This window comes from Alosa pseudoharengus, unplaced genomic scaffold (assembly GCF_046254945.1).
Source record: "Alosa pseudoharengus isolate Yale_2024_CS ecotype anadromous, Long Island Sound unplaced genomic scaffold, YU_APseudo_1.1 YU_APseudo_1.1_scf_23, whole genome shotgun sequence".
In the NCBI taxonomy this organism is placed as follows: Eukaryota; Metazoa; Chordata; class Actinopteri; order Clupeiformes; family Clupeidae; genus Alosa; species Alosa pseudoharengus.
In genome coordinates this window covers 9635724-9651694 of record NW_027468685.1, presented here as the reverse complement: position 1 = coordinate 9651694, position 15971 = coordinate 9635724, and the positions used below count along the sequence as shown (strand labels likewise).

Here is a 15971-nt window from a genome sequence, read left to right as displayed (position 1 = left end):
GCACTGAGACCAAGCTTATGGAAGGGATGGGGCTTCTATACTCTGAGATGACTCGCCACTGTTTGTGCTTAAGGTCACCTTGTTAAATTAGGTGGTACATTTTGCCTAGTTTATTAATTAAAATAATCAAGTTTTGCTCTTAACCCATCATTTAAATGAAGACTCACAATGAAATAAAGCTTTGGTCTTGTGCTAAACTGCAATGTTTAAAACTTACATGCACACTGAAAGGTGCCGCGATGTAATGGCAATCTAATCAACAATAAATGAAATGGAATATAACCTTTGAGTGCTTGGTGAGGTCTTTGGGTCCACATACATTGGACACAAGAGTTAATAATTTTTTGAGCGGGCGTGCCAACTCTGACGTCACCTAGCAGGAGTACACGTTCAGGGTCGGCTTCATTTCATTGGACACTTTGAAAGGTAAGCAACGACCGGTATTTTGTTTACTAAATCTATAGTTAGCCGATTCAAATGTATAAAAAATATTAATAAAAGGGGAATGTTAAGAACATAACCTGTGAATTGCTGTATCTTGTTTGAGCAGAAGATCATGACTAATACCAAACTAGCGTTTTGAAACATTCAGCGCTCTCCATATATTTTGAATCAATCACTTGTTTTGTTCGTCCTGTTTCTAGATAACGTTAGCTAATGTTGGCGATCTGAAGTTTAAATTTAGACTTAATAAAGGTAGCTGTTTCTGATCTAACGTTATCTGTGCCGTTTTGAAGGCCGGATGAGTTACTATTTCAATAGCTTTATACACACCGTAATTCTTGGACAGGATAAAATACAGCATATCACCACCAAGGTAGATAACATTAACGGAATCGCTAGGCACAAAGAACTTATTAGCCTCTGGCACTTGGTAGCATTACCTAGCCAGTATTTACTCAAGCGAGTAGCAGCGACCAGATAGAATTTACAAGCTTCGCGTGTAGAAACTTTCCCCATGTATCATATCTGATGGCTAACCCCTATAAATGTGAAAGATTTTATTTTGAAACGCAATAATGCCTCCTAGTGCTCGACAGCAGACTGGGCGAAATGCATACAATATAGCTAGCTAAGTTAACTAGCTAACATTAGCATTGTGCAGGCTAGAAACCATAACAGTTAGCTGGAAACCAACGTCAACTTTAGCGTCGTCGTCGGCTGTGTTTGGTTTGAAGGACTTTCTCTCAGATTGTCAGATAGATAAGGCATTTGAATGATGCGTCATATTTTTAGAGCCCTAACGTTACTACCTAAACGTTACTGAAGATGCTTGGTTAAAGCAACTTGACCTAACGTTACAGCGTGTTGATAATCTGTCTACTTTAACAACTCATTGGGTGCATTCTGCCACCACTTTAAACACATACTTGGACTGGTGTTCTTTGATACTTGACACTTGTGCTGTTGTGTACTTATAACTAATCTCATGAGAGTCCCGCCTTTTTCATTTTACTTTAGCCCCCGTTGGCCAGTGCTTGAATGGCCTCAGATGGGAAAATGGAGCTGGATATGCTCAAACTGGACCAAGCTGTGGTGGGCGAAAGTGTTGTTGCCCCTGTGAAAGAGTCAAAGCCAGTCATAAACCAACAACCCTGTAAGCAGTTACTCTCCATGAACAACTTCTGTGCAGCCACACACACATATACTTTCAAGGCTAATTGTAGCATTGATTGCAACCCTTCTTTGTATGTGGTCACAATAGTGACCTGTTCAAACTGACTGTCGTATTGTTTTTCTTTCCATGTTTCAATTCAATTTCAATTTAATTATACTTATAGAGCGCCAAAACATTACACATGTCTCATGGTGCTTTACAGAGTGTTAGACAATCAAAGAAAAGAAAAGAGGGCCCATGGGTAACGGGCTGGGCGAGGAAAAACTCCCTAGAATTGGAGATACATATAGGAAGAAACCTCGAGCAGATCCACGACTCAAGGGCCTGACCCATCTGCCTAGGGTCAGATACAGGACAGTAAGGTCTGTATACATGACAAATAGTCAGGTGTAGAGAATAGGACATGGTGTTTAAAGCCACCTGAGGTGAACGTTACAAGAGGTGGGATGGTTACATATCTGGTATGATAATGCATTAATCCTAATTTAGTGTCAGAAAGTTGAAATAGTCCAGCATAGGAAATGGAATTGTCCAGGGGATTAGGATTTGTCATAGGGCAAGTGGTGTTTCATGCATGTAGGCCTCTCATTTTTTTGTCTCCCTTTTGCATCTTTTTGTAGATCAACATGACAGCCTCCAGTGTTTTCAGTGCTTCATCACTTTCTGCAACTCGAAGGCCAAGGAGAGACACATGAGGAAGAGTCACAGAGAGGAGTACAAACAGCAGCTCCAGCAGGTATCCGGCTTCCTCTGGACAAGCGAAGAAAACATAACTGAAAACAATTAGCCTGTTTAACTAAATCAATATTTAAATGCTCTATAGATTTTGTCATGGTTCGTGATCATTTATGTCGAAATGTACCGAAATACTGTATGTCCTCCATAGATAGACTGACTATCTGATTTTACTACTGATTTTGGCAAGGGTTGTGATCATTTATGTTGATGACATTTATGTTGATGCTGTATGTCTTCCTTCAGACGGACACTCTCTTCACCTGCTACGTGTGTGATCGCACCTTCCCTTCCTCAGAGGAGCTGACGCAGCACCAAGCCACCCACAGCACAGAGGACAAGCCCTTTCGCTGTCCACACTGTCAGGGTAGCTTTGCCACCTTTTCGGAGGTGAGGTTGACCTGCCGATGACCTATCTGTCTATCTGACCTATCTATCACTCTGATGAGTAATATGACATACTCTTTCCCCATCACAAGTATTGTGCAATGTTCACAATGTTAGTGGTAGGTTACAGAGCTCAAAGGAAATTCTGAGAATTTTTTTAATAGCTATCCAATTGGGAAACCAGCTTGGTATTCTATCGAAAAACAGATATTTCTCATAGCGTCTTTAAACACATTCTTTAAAGTTTCCTCATTCTTTATTCCTGTTTTTTCCTGCCTCTGGCACTTCTTGTTTCCCTTCCAGCTTACAGATCACCGCCGCAACCTGTGCTCTGAGCGTCATTGCGTTTGCAAGGACTGTGGTATGCTGTTCCGTGGCCCAGCTAAACTACGCACGCATCGCCTGACTCAACACCCGGCCCCGGACGCACCTCCGCCTGACGACGGCTTCACCCACCGCTGCCCCAAGTGCCAGCAAGGCTTCGAGACAGAGGCCGAGCTTTTGCAGCACCAGGAGCTACACGCAGGCGACGAGTACTGCAACGGCAAGGCCCCTCCGCGCAAGCGTGGCAGACCCGCAAAGCTGCAGACGACGACTCCTGAGGCAGAAAATGGAGAGAAGGCGGAGGTGGAGGAGGCAACAGCATCAGTACCGACAACGGAAGCTGGAGAGAATTCAGAAGAGGCAAAGACTGCCAAACGTCGTGGGCGTCCTCCGAAGCAGCAGCAGCCAAAGCAGGAGTCAAAGATCCCCTGCCCCGTGGGAGAGTGCAAGACGGTGTGCACCAGTCTGGCGCAACTCCGCGTCCACAAGAAGGAAGCCCACCCGCCGCCGCCCCCGCCACGGAAGGCCCACGCCTGCACCGAGTGCGAGGAGAGCTATGGCCGGGCAGAGCAACTGCAAGCGCACATGAAACGTGCCCATGGGTCCAACCGGCACACCTGCCCCACCTGCGGCAAAAGTTTCGGTCGCGAGAGCAACCTGAAGGCTCATCAGAAGAGCCACAGTGAGGGCGAAGGGGAAGACGAAGACAAAGGGTAGATGGCAAGTCAGAAATGGACACTGGTCGGGGTTTATGGGTATTACTATAGAGGGAAATGGGAGTGGATGTAGGGATTGAATAGAAGAGGACTGGACTCAGACTGGAGGAAATAAGAGAGTTGTCGTTAACCCCGACTTGGAGCAGAAGTCTGAATAGGTTCTCGAGGTCTGAATAGGTTCTAGAAGTCATTTTAAACTTGTTTTAATGATGTTCAATAATTGAGTTATTGTAAATATAAGCATCATATACAACATTTGTACATACAAATATCAATTGTTGTTGAAATGAAATCACAGCCTTCATTGTTTTGCTACTTTATTTTGTATATACTAAGTCCATTTTGCTGATTTAGTGTGGTTTGGTATGTGTCAAATATAGTTATTAGAAGTTTGGTTTGCCTTTAAATGGGAGTTGAACAGGAGGTTTTTTGTGGTGCTTCAGATTATGCATGGGGTATGTTCAGAGCTCATCTGAGTTTCCCTTCATAATAGTATGTCTATGTAGAGGAATGAACATTTTCAAACTGAGGTCACTTATAGTTTTTTTTTTTACATTCTAAATGGAAAACAGGTGGTTTGGCTTTCAGATAACACATCATGACACATTGTGTGGATAAATGTCAATTTCTGTCCAGAAACTCATGTACTGAAATTAAAATTCGTATCTCAACTCCCCTTATTTTGACTCCTGTGTTGTGTTTTTCAGGAAAATAAGTCAACACTGATTTACTGGAAATAACTTCACAAATAATATGTATGTAGTGTACAAGTAAAGATGAGACATTTCACAGTGTAGTTCTTGTGAGATCCCTACATCTTTCTTCCATCATATTTTGCTTATTTGAGTGAAAAATATTCAAATATATTTACTAGGCTACTGATGACATTGCAGCTGCAACTACTACAGGCAACCCTCACCAGGCTGTGCTAAAATCAAATAATTTAATTATTATGAATAATGATAATAATTGGTAATACATAAGGGCAATTCCACGGAAAATTGACTTTTTTGTCACATCCATAATGCCAGTGAAATGCCTTGGCATTTGTATAATGTGAATGATAACATTCATTGTTTGTGCATTTTTTCTCATGTACATTCTTCAGCCAAAAATAGCAAATGCTCAAATTTCATGTAATCATTCACATCATACCATACCATCACATTTTATTGGCGTTATGGATGTTACAAAAAACATATTTTGCAGTTTTTATATATTTATAGTTGTTGTTATTCTGTTAAATTCTATTTAGTCTATTACTGTTGGTATTTTTTAGGTCAATGGTAATGTTTATTGTCATTGCAAGTCCTTTGGACAAAAGCGCCTGCTAAATACCATAAACATGATCATAATAATAACATGGTTCCTACACATTTTCCATTTCAAAATTCCATACTTTTTCCATTCTCAAATGTTCAAACTTCTCGATAGATTTTTCTGACCATATTCGAGACATTGGCAATGGAGTGTTCTACTAGCATTGTGAATAGCTGTATAATAATGTTTATTATTAACTTGTTAGCCCTCAGAAAACACTTTGTTGAATACTTTTCGTTGGGGAAGTGCTGAGTTGGAAGGTGCACTCACATTTGATACAGCATAGCCTACATATGTTGGAGACTATTGCACTGCTGGAAGAGGCCTCAGAAATCACCGTAAACAGTTATTTGTTTGCAATAACAGTTTATCAGATAATACAGTATCCATGTCTTGGTAACTTTTACAAAATCAAAAAAGTCTACTAGTGTTTTAGCCGAAAATAGCAGAGCTACGCAAACAAACCAGTGCACAATGGTGTAGAGCATGTGCATAGAACAGGGGTTCTCGATTTGGTTTTGGTACCAGGGTCCCCTTGTGGGAGAGATTTTTTTCTGAGGACCCCCATTCAATTGTATCTTGATGTGGACTGACAACTTAAGCTACACAACAGTAGGAATGGTTCATTATGACCTGAGTGAAGTGATTAGAACTGTAGATGCAATAGTCTGGAAACACAAATATTTCTCCATACCCTTGTTTCTTTTTTCCATACTTATCCAGACCCGGAAATTACTAAAATCAAATTCCATACTTTTCCAGGTTTTCCATACTGCGTAGGAACCCTGTAATAATAATCAGTTCATCTGTTGTATTTTGTACATTTTTTATATTTGACAATGACTGTAAATGTCTCTCATGTCTTAACTTATGTGTGTCTTAAATGTGACTAATTTTAATTGGTAAAACAATTAATCACATCTGCAAATTTTTACATTTTCTATTGATAGGATTTCTAATACCACCCCAATCGTAAAAGTGTTGGATATACCTATGGTAAAGTCTATGCCCATATTCAGGCATTTTTTTTTTAAATGGGAGATGGAAACTCGCTCTCCCATGATGCTTTGCACACGGATCTATCTCGCGCCTTTCCATCTTGTTTCACCCACCCCAAACCACTTCTACAGCGCAGTTGTTGTGGTAGTTAATAATGGCGGCAGTGGGAGGTGGATTGTCAGCCTCTGCTGTTCTAGCTGGCGTTAACACTTCAACCACAGTTCGCTGTCGCTTTCCAGCTCGACCATGCACATCCCGCAGCCAAGTACGATCAGAAAGGCGTTTGCGAGTTGGTCGACTGTGGACTGGAGATGGAAAGACTGCCTCAAAGGGCCCGAGGCCCGTCAACATTGGACTTACGTTGCAAGAAGACCCGTCACTACTGCGCTTACTTCGGATTGCAGAAAAACACAAGCGCAAGAGAGAGGCGGGTTTCGACTCAAGCGGGAGTGAGGAGGTCGGTTGCTATAGCCTTGCTAATTATCCAGCTCTATAGAATTGTATGCTTCGTCTTTTTGGTTTGTGGAAGAAATGAGTACTAGACAACCACCGCTTCCCAACGCTACCGCGCTTCAGATGCTTAACGCTAGTACAATCGAGTTCCAAAACATCCATGCTGTTGTCCAAATGTTTTAGCCAGCTAGCTTAAACGCTAGTGAGTTTCAGTTTCTGGACGCGTTGTCGCATGTCCGCAACGGCCCATAACGTTGAAACTGCGTTTGCATTAGCTGCTAGTGCTGATTGTGGGAAGTAGAAGTTCTTCGCCTTTTGTTAAAATACCATTTTGTGAGCGGTGTTGTCTATGTGCCTCAGCCATTGGCTGCAATACACTGGCGCGCTGCAATACATTTGCGCGCTGTTGAATTGACTAGGCGAGCATCACCTTGGCTACTATCGTTAGACAGCCAACAGTGAGTTTGGTCGGTTAAACGTGTGATGTGTTGTTGTGTCAGTGGTATAAATTAAGCGTGGTATTGCATTAACGTTACTGGTCAGTCAGCTTTTGCAGGTTGGATCTGCATTGCCACGTCCCTTGCCTTACCTTGAGAGATGTATTACTGCTGCTTGTTCCGCCTAAATTGCCAGGAAACTTTTCAGAATCAGCAGAAGTTGCGGTAATGGTTCCGTTACATTTGATAAAGATAACGTTTGAAGCTTACCTTTCAGCAACCTATTTTGCATGCATAGATGTATACCCCGCGTGCAAAGTTCAGCACCTGCCGCGTGCTAATTAAAAGTTACCGAGTTAGCTCGACAACATTAGTTAGCTTGAATGCTACATAGCACCAGAGAACTGACTCCACATCAGCTCTTTTGACAGGATGTGTAACATCAGTTCACAAGCCCAGGATATCTGGACACAGTTGTTTTTTTTCCTGAATGGAATCTAAATACCCAACTTGTCGGTAACGTTGCCTAGATTTGTCTTGCAATCGTAAGTTTGATGAGTAGTTAATGAACTGTTTTTAAAAGTTAACGTTAGCTAGCTAATGCTAGCCAGTCATGTTTAATTTCCATAGTACGCAGAAAAAGGTCATTAAAATAGGTCATTAATTGTCCTACATTTTTCAGTAACATAAACGTGGCTAAACTTCGTTACACGGTCAGACGAAGAGCATTGGATAAGACAACGGATTGTTAGCATTTTTTTAATTAAGTTGACTATAGCTCTGACAAGGTGGTGTGAACTGGCTGTCAGGCTCGAGAGACGGGTGTGCCTGCCTTTCATTAACGTTAATGTGTTCAGTTTGATAACAAATGTGGCTAGGTTCATGTTTACCTTGACCTCAACTGGGAAGCAATATACGTCTGACTTAATTACTCACTTACTACTCTCACTGTCTTTATGTATTAGTCACACCCCTCTCCTCATCACGAGGAGAGGGGATGGAGGACCTTTCCGCAGCACCTTTCTCTGATGATCTCTTTATAGCCACGACGCACATAATGTAATAGAACACCCTATGTATATATCGAAAAAATAACCTTGACTCGTTGGGTTTTTTTGAAACTCCCATTTTGTTTCTTGCATGTATTGCTCTTTAGAAAACAAGTCAAGAAACAGAGGGCATGTCAGCATAGGTTTAGGTTACAATTGGGTTTTGTCGATCCGGCCTCTGACCTGAAAATGTGCCATGTTGTACCCTGTGACATCACTATTTAGTCTGTGATCGGACTGATGCAACAGCAGAGACTGAACTGCAATATATGCCCAGTAAAAGAGTTTACCTCTGGTGCCGGCTCCTAGATGCGTCCACTCTACTCCTGGTTCTGCAGAAAAAAGGTTTCTTCTGGTCAAGTTGTTCTGTGCAGTGAGACTGGTTTAACTTCTGCACTAGTGGCACTACTGCTCACCATCTATTGAATACAGCAAAGGTCAAGAGTGTTTCGTTCATTCAGAATGCATATGGTGAGTAGAAGAGGTGGATGTGACTTGGCAGGTCAAATTGAGCTTTTGTAGGGGAATCCCAGATAGATTCCATATGACTTTATTTGTTGCTACTGCTGTTGTTGCTTATACCTTCTCTCTTAGAATTTGTAACATTATTAGCGTGTGTGAGCATGCGATTGAGATGGCCATAGCAATTTATAGATGAGGGTAATTGATATTCTGAATTGATGTTCTTAAATATATGATTTACAGATGAAGGGGTTTGGAAGTTTGATGCTGTAGTGAAGTTGTATGTGCTCCTTTGCCACTGGAGTTAGGCTGATGCAACGTAATTCAGATGCTCAGACTGCTGTACGTACCAGTGCTTGTTGGCATCCTGTGTAAAGCCACTGAATTTTGTAAAGAGAGGCAGCAGCAGGGTGTATGTTGTGTACCAGATTCAGGATTATTGCACATCTCCATATGTGGGAGGAGAGCATGAGGTGGAATATTACAGAATATCTCTGCTTCTGTTATCTAGGTTGTTTATTGCTTTATTTGCCCCGACTGCAGGAATTTCAGCAATCTGCCAAAGGGAACTGTTCTTCTTCACGCTACCTCAAACTGTGGTGAGGAAGAATAGAATGGTCATCAGTGTTTTTAAACAAACTAAATATGTTTGTGAGGCTGTAATGCCTCGAGTCACGGGCAGTGTGACGCGGAGGCTTCGGCCGTCTTTTGAAGACAGCAGATGGCAATCTCTTCCCCTCTGGGCTGCCCCTGAGCTTGGCAAGCTGAGTGTCGGCCTGGTAGTTACATACATAGAGATGCGGTGAATATCAAGCATGCTCATAGGTGTGGTTGTATGTCATTTTTTTTAACATTGGGCTGAATGCATAAGCTGTAGTGTAGCGTAATTGGATGGACGGCAGAAATGCAGGTGTCGTGAGTCGGCTTTTCGTGTTTTTTTGGCAGATTTTTGCAAAAGTTTCTGTGCTTGAATTTGCAAATAGATGACTGTGATAGGCCAGTGGCAGAATTGTGCCATCTAGTGGATTGCTGGAGGAAATGGTAAATAGAACATGATCCTCTGTAAAATCCCCAAACATGCAGTGAAGCCATCTCTTTGACCTGCTGGAGTGGCCTGAAGCTCTCGTTTTCGTCTGTTGCCTGTGTGTGTGTGAGTAGTGTACACTCACCCCTCCCATCTGGCATTGTCCACACACTGTATCTGAGTGTCTGCCTGTCAGTAGACTATAGTGTGTCATTCAGAGGCTGTGTCATCTGTGGCTGATACGTGTGAAACGTAAGCTTCAGATCCTACTAAACATATGCTCCTCGATATCTCATTGAGTTTAGAGGTTGAACCATGTTGGGCGTGGGTGGATGTTCTCTTTGTGTGGCAAGTTGCAATAGCTTCCCTTTTGTCATTGGAAACCTTGATCTAAAACAACAAAAAGCCACATACACAATCATTAATCAATAATAACAACCTTGAAATTTACATGGAGAGGAAAAACCGCCTTTTGAAAAATGTTGTATTTCCTGGAGATGATTAAACAGGAACAGTTGTGTACAATGTGTACAGGGTTCCCGCAGATCCTTAAAAAGTCTTAAATACAACTTTAGGTTTTTAAGGCCTAAAAAAGTCTTAAATTGTGTGGAATGTCTTGAATTTTCGAAAAGCAGGTATTAAATTTGTGTAGATCGAGAGAGCGAGTGAAATTTCTCCACCCGGTTTCGTGTATTTTTTAAACCGAACTTTAGGCTATAAGTGACTATAAGGTGTAGTGGTTGCAGAGTGAAGATGTTTTTCACGGGTGTCATTTAAGGTGTGAAAACGTGAATATGTAAATATATGCATATTTATGCATATATATATATATGCGACGTTTTCGTGGTGTAGCCGAGGCCTGAGAGATACGCAGGTAGCCGTGAGCGGTAGAGTGAGAGGGAGAAAGAGTTAGGCCAGTTAGCGATAGGGTGGCCATACGTTCGGATTTAGGCCGGACATACAGATTTTAAAAGCCCTGTCCGGCGCAGCCTCAAGCCGGACGCTCATTTGTCCTCCTTTTTGGAGTTGCGTTGGGCTTAGAATCTTATTTGCTCGGACGCAGCATCGTTTCACAAACTATGGACACGAAGACTGCTGGTCAAATTATGCGCGGACCGGTGCTTCTGTCACTCGTCTGATAATTTGCTGCGCAATTTATGAAGGAACCACGGACCGACAGAAAAAGAAAACAAACGTTTTTGCAATCAGGAGGAAATACACGTGAAGTTGATCTGTTTGCATCTCTCCAGCGTGTGTTGCTGGCCTAGCCTAAGTAAATATCTGTCTATAGCCTACCTGTAATATCTGTCTGCAGCTTGCTTGCCAGCATTTCCCAGTACTTCGCAAAAGTTGTGAAATATAACTGCATGTCGGTGACTACATAAAATGTTGTCTACATAAAAAAATGCATAATACGTGCGTGCTTGAGATGAAACCAGCAGTTTTTCAGGAGGAGGACCTGTCTCTTAATTGATGGGGTGGTTTCACTTTTCCCATAATTTTTTTTAAAACAAGTCAATAGTTTTACAATGTTTCAGTCAAGCTTTGGTTGGTTTAAATACAACTGGTGTGCAAGTAGTGGATCAATTTTGATTTGCTGTGTTGCATATGGGAGAGAGCAATAGATGCACATAATAAAATTATATAAAGTAGGCCTATTAAAATATTTAAATAGCTTAGTCTACCTTTTGAAAAAATATTGAAGGCAATCCAGTCCAGTACACATGTTTGGCAAGTAGCCTAGGCTACTACAGATACATGTGAAGAACAGTCAGTCTCAGCCAGTAGCAGAACCAGATATGTACAGCCAGCTTCAAAAGCAACGAGTCCAGACCCTAAAGTTGGGTATTTATAGCTGTGAAGGTAATTCATACACAATTATTGTCTTTCACCAAAATATATTTGGTAACTTCTGTAGACATCTAAAATGGGGTGGGTGTTCAAATTAGTACAAAAAAACGATTGCATAAAACAGTTTTAAGTTGTCGTATGTATCTTTTTTGCCGTGGTATAGTCTTAATTTTTCCATTTAGATGTCTTAAAAAGGTCTTAAAAGTCTTTAAATTTGGACTTAGAAAATGTGCAGATACCCTGTGTGTAACATCGCTCTCACTAGTGACTGCAAAAAAATGGATTTTAAGGTTGCTCTTTGTATGAGTCAGAAATGGGCGAATTATTGATTGTATTTTAACGACTTAAGCATGGTAAACTTTTGTTACTCAATAATTTAATTTCCAGGTAATATACTGGCTGAAAAAGAAGCTGTGTACCCTACTTGAACTTAAACATGCAAGTTAGGTAAATAGGTGTTGGTTGGTATAGACAATGAGGGTCTTTGGATGAAATAACATATTTTGTTGTAATTTCCTTTGGAAATGTGAACAATATTAAAATCTTCTGTTTTTGTCCCCTAAGGTGGCGTAGGAGGAATTGGCATGTGGCTTTAAAAAAAAAAAAAATCTCAATTGCCCTACATTTAGCCTACTTAGGAGCAGTTTAGCTTCTTCCCGTACACATAAGCAGTTTGCCTTAAATTTGGGATACTCCAATCCTTTCATTAATTCATTGCCCTCAATATGTTTGGCTAGTTAATTCCTGAACAGGTTTGATGGTGGCACTGATCTGGTTAGTACTCGTCTATGGTGGCCTATTGGAGACTTTCCTATAGGCTCTGCTAGGACACTGTGCTGTAGGTCTATCAGGGGATGCTAGACTGTCTGGATATGCGTTGTCCAAGTCCAAGCTAAGGATAATCTGGTGATTGCTCCAGGGATTTGTGTCCCCCCCCCCCCCCCCCCCCTCTCATTCCATGGTACTGTGGAGGGTGGAAAGGGTCAGGCTATATATAGGCTGATAAGATACAGCACAGACAGCTCTGCTTCATGGATTTCTTGCTTACTAATTGGACCACTGCATTATTTTGACTGGTATGATGGTGTACCGGTACTTTATACTTAACGGGATGGTTCGGTGTATGCACAACCTAGGGTCCATTTATGGATGATAATGAGTTCAAACTTTTTTTTGGGGAGCAAAATTAACTTAATCGCAGGAGTTTTGAGCTAGACTGTCATTTGAACTTGTTATCATCCATAAACAGACTTTCTTGTGCACTAGGGCTGGGATAAACGATTATTTTTTAAACGATTAATCTAGCGATTATTTTTTCGATGCATCGATTAATCTAACGATTCATTTTTTCAGTCCGATTCGATTATCGATTATCTCCCCATTAATTCACTAATAGCAACTTATACATGTTTATTTACATATCTGAATGAAAAAACATGAATTATTTAACATTGCAATATATGTTTATTGCTCTTAAGATTCCAAAATAAAAGACTGAAGTGCAAGTAACTACAAGTGCAAAGTAATGTATTCTTAGTTAGAGGTAGCATTCAATAAAGTTTCAGTTAGTCATTTTAAGACGTTCGTGTGGGAATCATGTGTGGATGCAATTCATAACTTAGTTCAAATAACAGTTCGTACTTCTCCTTTGGACAAGCACTTTTGAGTCTTGGAAAACACTTTTCCATTTCCATCTGGATTTTGCAAACAGAGTCAATAATAATGAGCTCTGCATGAGTAATACAAGCAGCTGCAAGTAAGCATGCTAAACTTGACATCGAGATAAGGCTACTGCTTGATTGCATACTGTAACTTAACTTCGTTTAGTCTCCTCAATGTACTATGTTGTGATAAGACCTTAGTAGAGTTTACTTTAACTTTAATGCAGCGGTTTTGAACAAATTTGCGCAGCATGGTCACGATGCTAAGCGGATTTAATAGCAATGTAGCCCACTATGTTCTATGCAGTGCTTCTATGTGGCAACAACAATCCTTCAACAATCGTGATTTTTTGTTAAATGCACATGCAGAGGAGTAGCAGCGGGCTCGTTACGAGAGAGAGCGGGCGGGGCGAGGAAAGGCTGTGTGAGTAAGTGGCAAGTGCAGCTCAATGAAATTATTTTATCTTATCTTTAATTTAAATAGCAGGCCTACAACATAGAACATCAATGTGTGGTGGCCGGTTTTGATTTCGTGGTGCCCAGCCACAGATTAGTCAACGTATGGAAAACACTGAAGGTGTAAAATTAAAAATATTTAGCAGCACACGTTATGCTCGACGAGTCGACGCTCATATTTTGCGTCGACGTCATCGATTACGTCGACGCGTTGTCCCAGCCTTATTGTGCACACACCAAACCATACCTTTTAATAGCCTACATCATTATAGAGGAATCTAAAAATGGATCTATGTTGCTTGTTTAAGATGCCTTTTCTGCTAGTACAGATGTTTGAGTTGTGAGTGATAATGTCTTGTAAAACAAAATTAAGTTATCTCTAGGGTTTGCCAAACAGGTGCAATTTATTCTCTATTAGGGTTGCAAAATTCCGGGAATTTTCAAAGTTGGAAACTTTCCATGGGAATTAACGGGAATATACGGACATTAACGGGAATTAATGGGAATAAACTGGGAGTTTTTAATATGGCAAGTTAGTCTATAACAGGGAACTTAAATGTAGTGGACAAAACCCCATCTTGCAGAATAATATTAGTTAAAACAACCTGATTTAATACAATTTCAGTCAAATTTCTACCCTGCATATACGTCAATCCCATGCACACAGCAATCAGCATAGGTTTCCTTTATGTAGCCTATGGTGCGTTCATGTGCATGGGGAAAATAAATTCCCAGTGAAAATGTCATCTCATGTGGGAATAACTGGTGTGAAACTGGGGGAAGTTTGCAAACAGAGTTGCCCAGTTATGGGCTTGTCGTCACTTTTGTCCTCATTCAAATGGGTGTACGTCATTTTGCATAAGCTGTAATGGGACAATTAATCTGTCTGATTAAGCTTGACAATTTATATATAACTTACATAATCTATAAGGTTTAGTTGGGGTGGTATTATATTTTTATTTGTTTTACCATTTCTGGGATTCTAACTGAACAAAATGATAGTCAGTCAATGTTCCAACCAATTGGATTTTGTTGAGTGGCGTGGTATCTCTTGGCCAGTTTAGTGGTTTCAGTGTTGCTAGTTTAGCACGCTAGTAAACCATAGGCAGAGAATGGGATTCCTGCTAGCATGGTAGCTAACTTTTTATGCTAAGCTAAGCGAAAATACGAACAAACAAATCATATTGCTTATTACGAAACAAAATGTTAATGTCTGTATATGAAACAGTAGGAATTACCAACAATTCCCGTAAATTCCCATTAATTCCCATAATTTCCTTTAATTCCATGAAAGTTTCCAATTTGGAATATTTCCAAAATTCCCCAGCTTAACTTCCCATGGTAAGTTTCCGGAAATTTACCGGAAATTTTCCGCCCCTTTGCAACCCTATTCTCTATACATCACAGAAGTGAGCTTCAACACTTCAGAGACCTAGACTGCAACTATATTAGTATATTGGAGCCACAGGCTTGCATGTCATAAAAATGTGATCTTACACACGCAAATACATGCCCTCATCTATACGTACATCGTGTGTGTGTGTGTGTGTGTTGTGTGTTGTGTGTTGTGTGTTGTGTGTTGTGTGTGTGTGTGTGTGTGTGTGTGTGTGTGTGTGTGTGTGTGTGTGTGTGTGTGTGTGTGTGTGTGTGTGTGTGTGTGTGTGTGTGTGTGTGTGTGTGTGTGTGTGTGTGTGTGTGTGTGTGTCCGTACGTACGTACGTACGTAAAGAGCTGACGGTGCAGTGTTATTATAAGCATAACCCGTAAATCAATCTCATTGTCCTCCTTTGTATGGTCAAGGATTATATTTCACATGATTGACCTTGGGCAAATACAATATAAGGTCCTCATGTTTAGGGCCTGTAATATGGAAGCGCACGCAGAGATGCAGATGTTTTGGGCAGCACATCGTCTTGTTAAATCAACCCTTACATTGTGCAGCACATTCTTTTTAATCCATGGAATGCTCTGCACTATAGGCAAAACTTGCATTGTATTGCGTCCATTCACTTGTAGGGAGTAAAAGTGTGTGTCTTTTTGGGAAGATCTAAATGTGTCTTTGTCTCTGCCCCTCTCTCATCTCCTCAGGAGGACAATTTTGTTGGTTTTGGAGTCGACGGTGGCAGATCTCTACGCTCCTCTCGCAGTGGATCACAAAGTGAGTACATTTACACACTTTTGAACATGTGATAAATGGCAAATAGCTGTTCAGCTGTTCTTTTGGAAGTCCCCATAGTAAACTCATAAACGCATTCCCTGTTTTTTCAATTACTAGGGTTTTTTAAACTCAGATTCCAAAGTAATAATTTATCTTGTCTTTAAGAAGCATATAGCCTCCCCTCTAGTGCTCCAAGGCTTTGTATGCCCAGTATTGATATTTGTTTAAAGACATGGTTGGTAATGCGATCATAGTAGTGCCCATGGTACTCCCATTCAAAAGGCCATTTGACCCGAATACGACAATACGGTCAATCTTAAA

The 15971-nt window shown here is 40.9% G+C and overlaps 3 protein-coding genes across 8 annotated transcripts in view; 2 read left to right on the top strand and 1 right to left on the bottom strand.

Moving 5' to 3' along the window:
* The window catches only part of LOC143140458 (ras-related protein Rab-25-like), a 230825-nt gene extending 227593 nt beyond the window's left edge, over positions 1–3232 (bottom strand). Inside the window, exon 1 of the mRNA XM_076301378.1 lies at positions 3228–3232. The gene's annotated coding sequence lies outside the window, so the exon portion shown is untranslated. The remainder of the gene's footprint in view (positions 1–3227) is intronic.
* LOC143140452 (uncharacterized) lies at positions 390–4453 on the top strand. 3 transcript variants are annotated; one of them, XM_076301370.1, is made up of 5 exons: positions 390–426; positions 1462–1597; positions 2239–2354; positions 2600–2743; positions 3044–4453. In XM_076301370.1, exons 2-5 carry the CDS (start codon positions 1483–1485, stop codon positions 3779–3781), a joined length of 1113 nt encoding a protein of 370 aa, XP_076157485.1. In that variant the 5' UTR covers positions 390–426; positions 1462–1482; the 3' UTR covers positions 3782–4453. The 3 variants fall into 3 exon arrangements, with proteins under 3 accessions (XP_076157485.1, XP_076157484.1, XP_076157486.1); XM_076301369.1 differs by lacking the exon at positions 390–426 and having other exon boundaries at positions 846–1597; XM_076301371.1 differs by lacking the exons at positions 390–426; positions 1462–1597 and adding an exon at positions 1614–1980.
* Positions 4454–6236: 1783 nt separating this feature from the next.
* Positions 6237–15971, top strand: part of kmt2ba (lysine (K)-specific methyltransferase 2Ba) — a 53392-nt gene continuing 43657 nt past the window's right edge. For all 4 annotated transcript variants that reach the window (XM_076301365.1, XM_076301366.1, XM_076301364.1 and 1 more), the window contains exons 1-2: positions 6237–6556; positions 15581–15650. In XM_076301365.1, coding sequence (XP_076157480.1) covers positions 6254–6556; positions 15581–15650 — 373 coding nt within the window. In that variant the 5' untranslated portion in view covers positions 6237–6253. The remainder of the gene's footprint in view (positions 6557–15580; positions 15651–15971) is intronic.

What these genes read in the sequence shown, in the direction of transcription:
- LOC143140452 (XM_076301370.1), top strand. Translation starts at nt 1,483, where the DNA reads ATGGCCTCAGATGGGAAAATGGAGCTGGATATGCTCAAACTGGACCAA. An exon ending in AGTCATAAACCAACAACCCT is followed by an intron (nt 1,598 to 2,238) that starts GTAAGCAGTTAC and finishes ATCTTTTTGTAG; the next exon opens with ATCAACATGACAGCCTCCAG. An exon ending in GCTTTGCCACCTTTTCGGAG is followed by an intron (nt 2,744 to 3,043) that starts GTGAGGTTGACC and finishes TTTCCCTTCCAG; the next exon opens with CTTACAGATCACCGCCGCAA.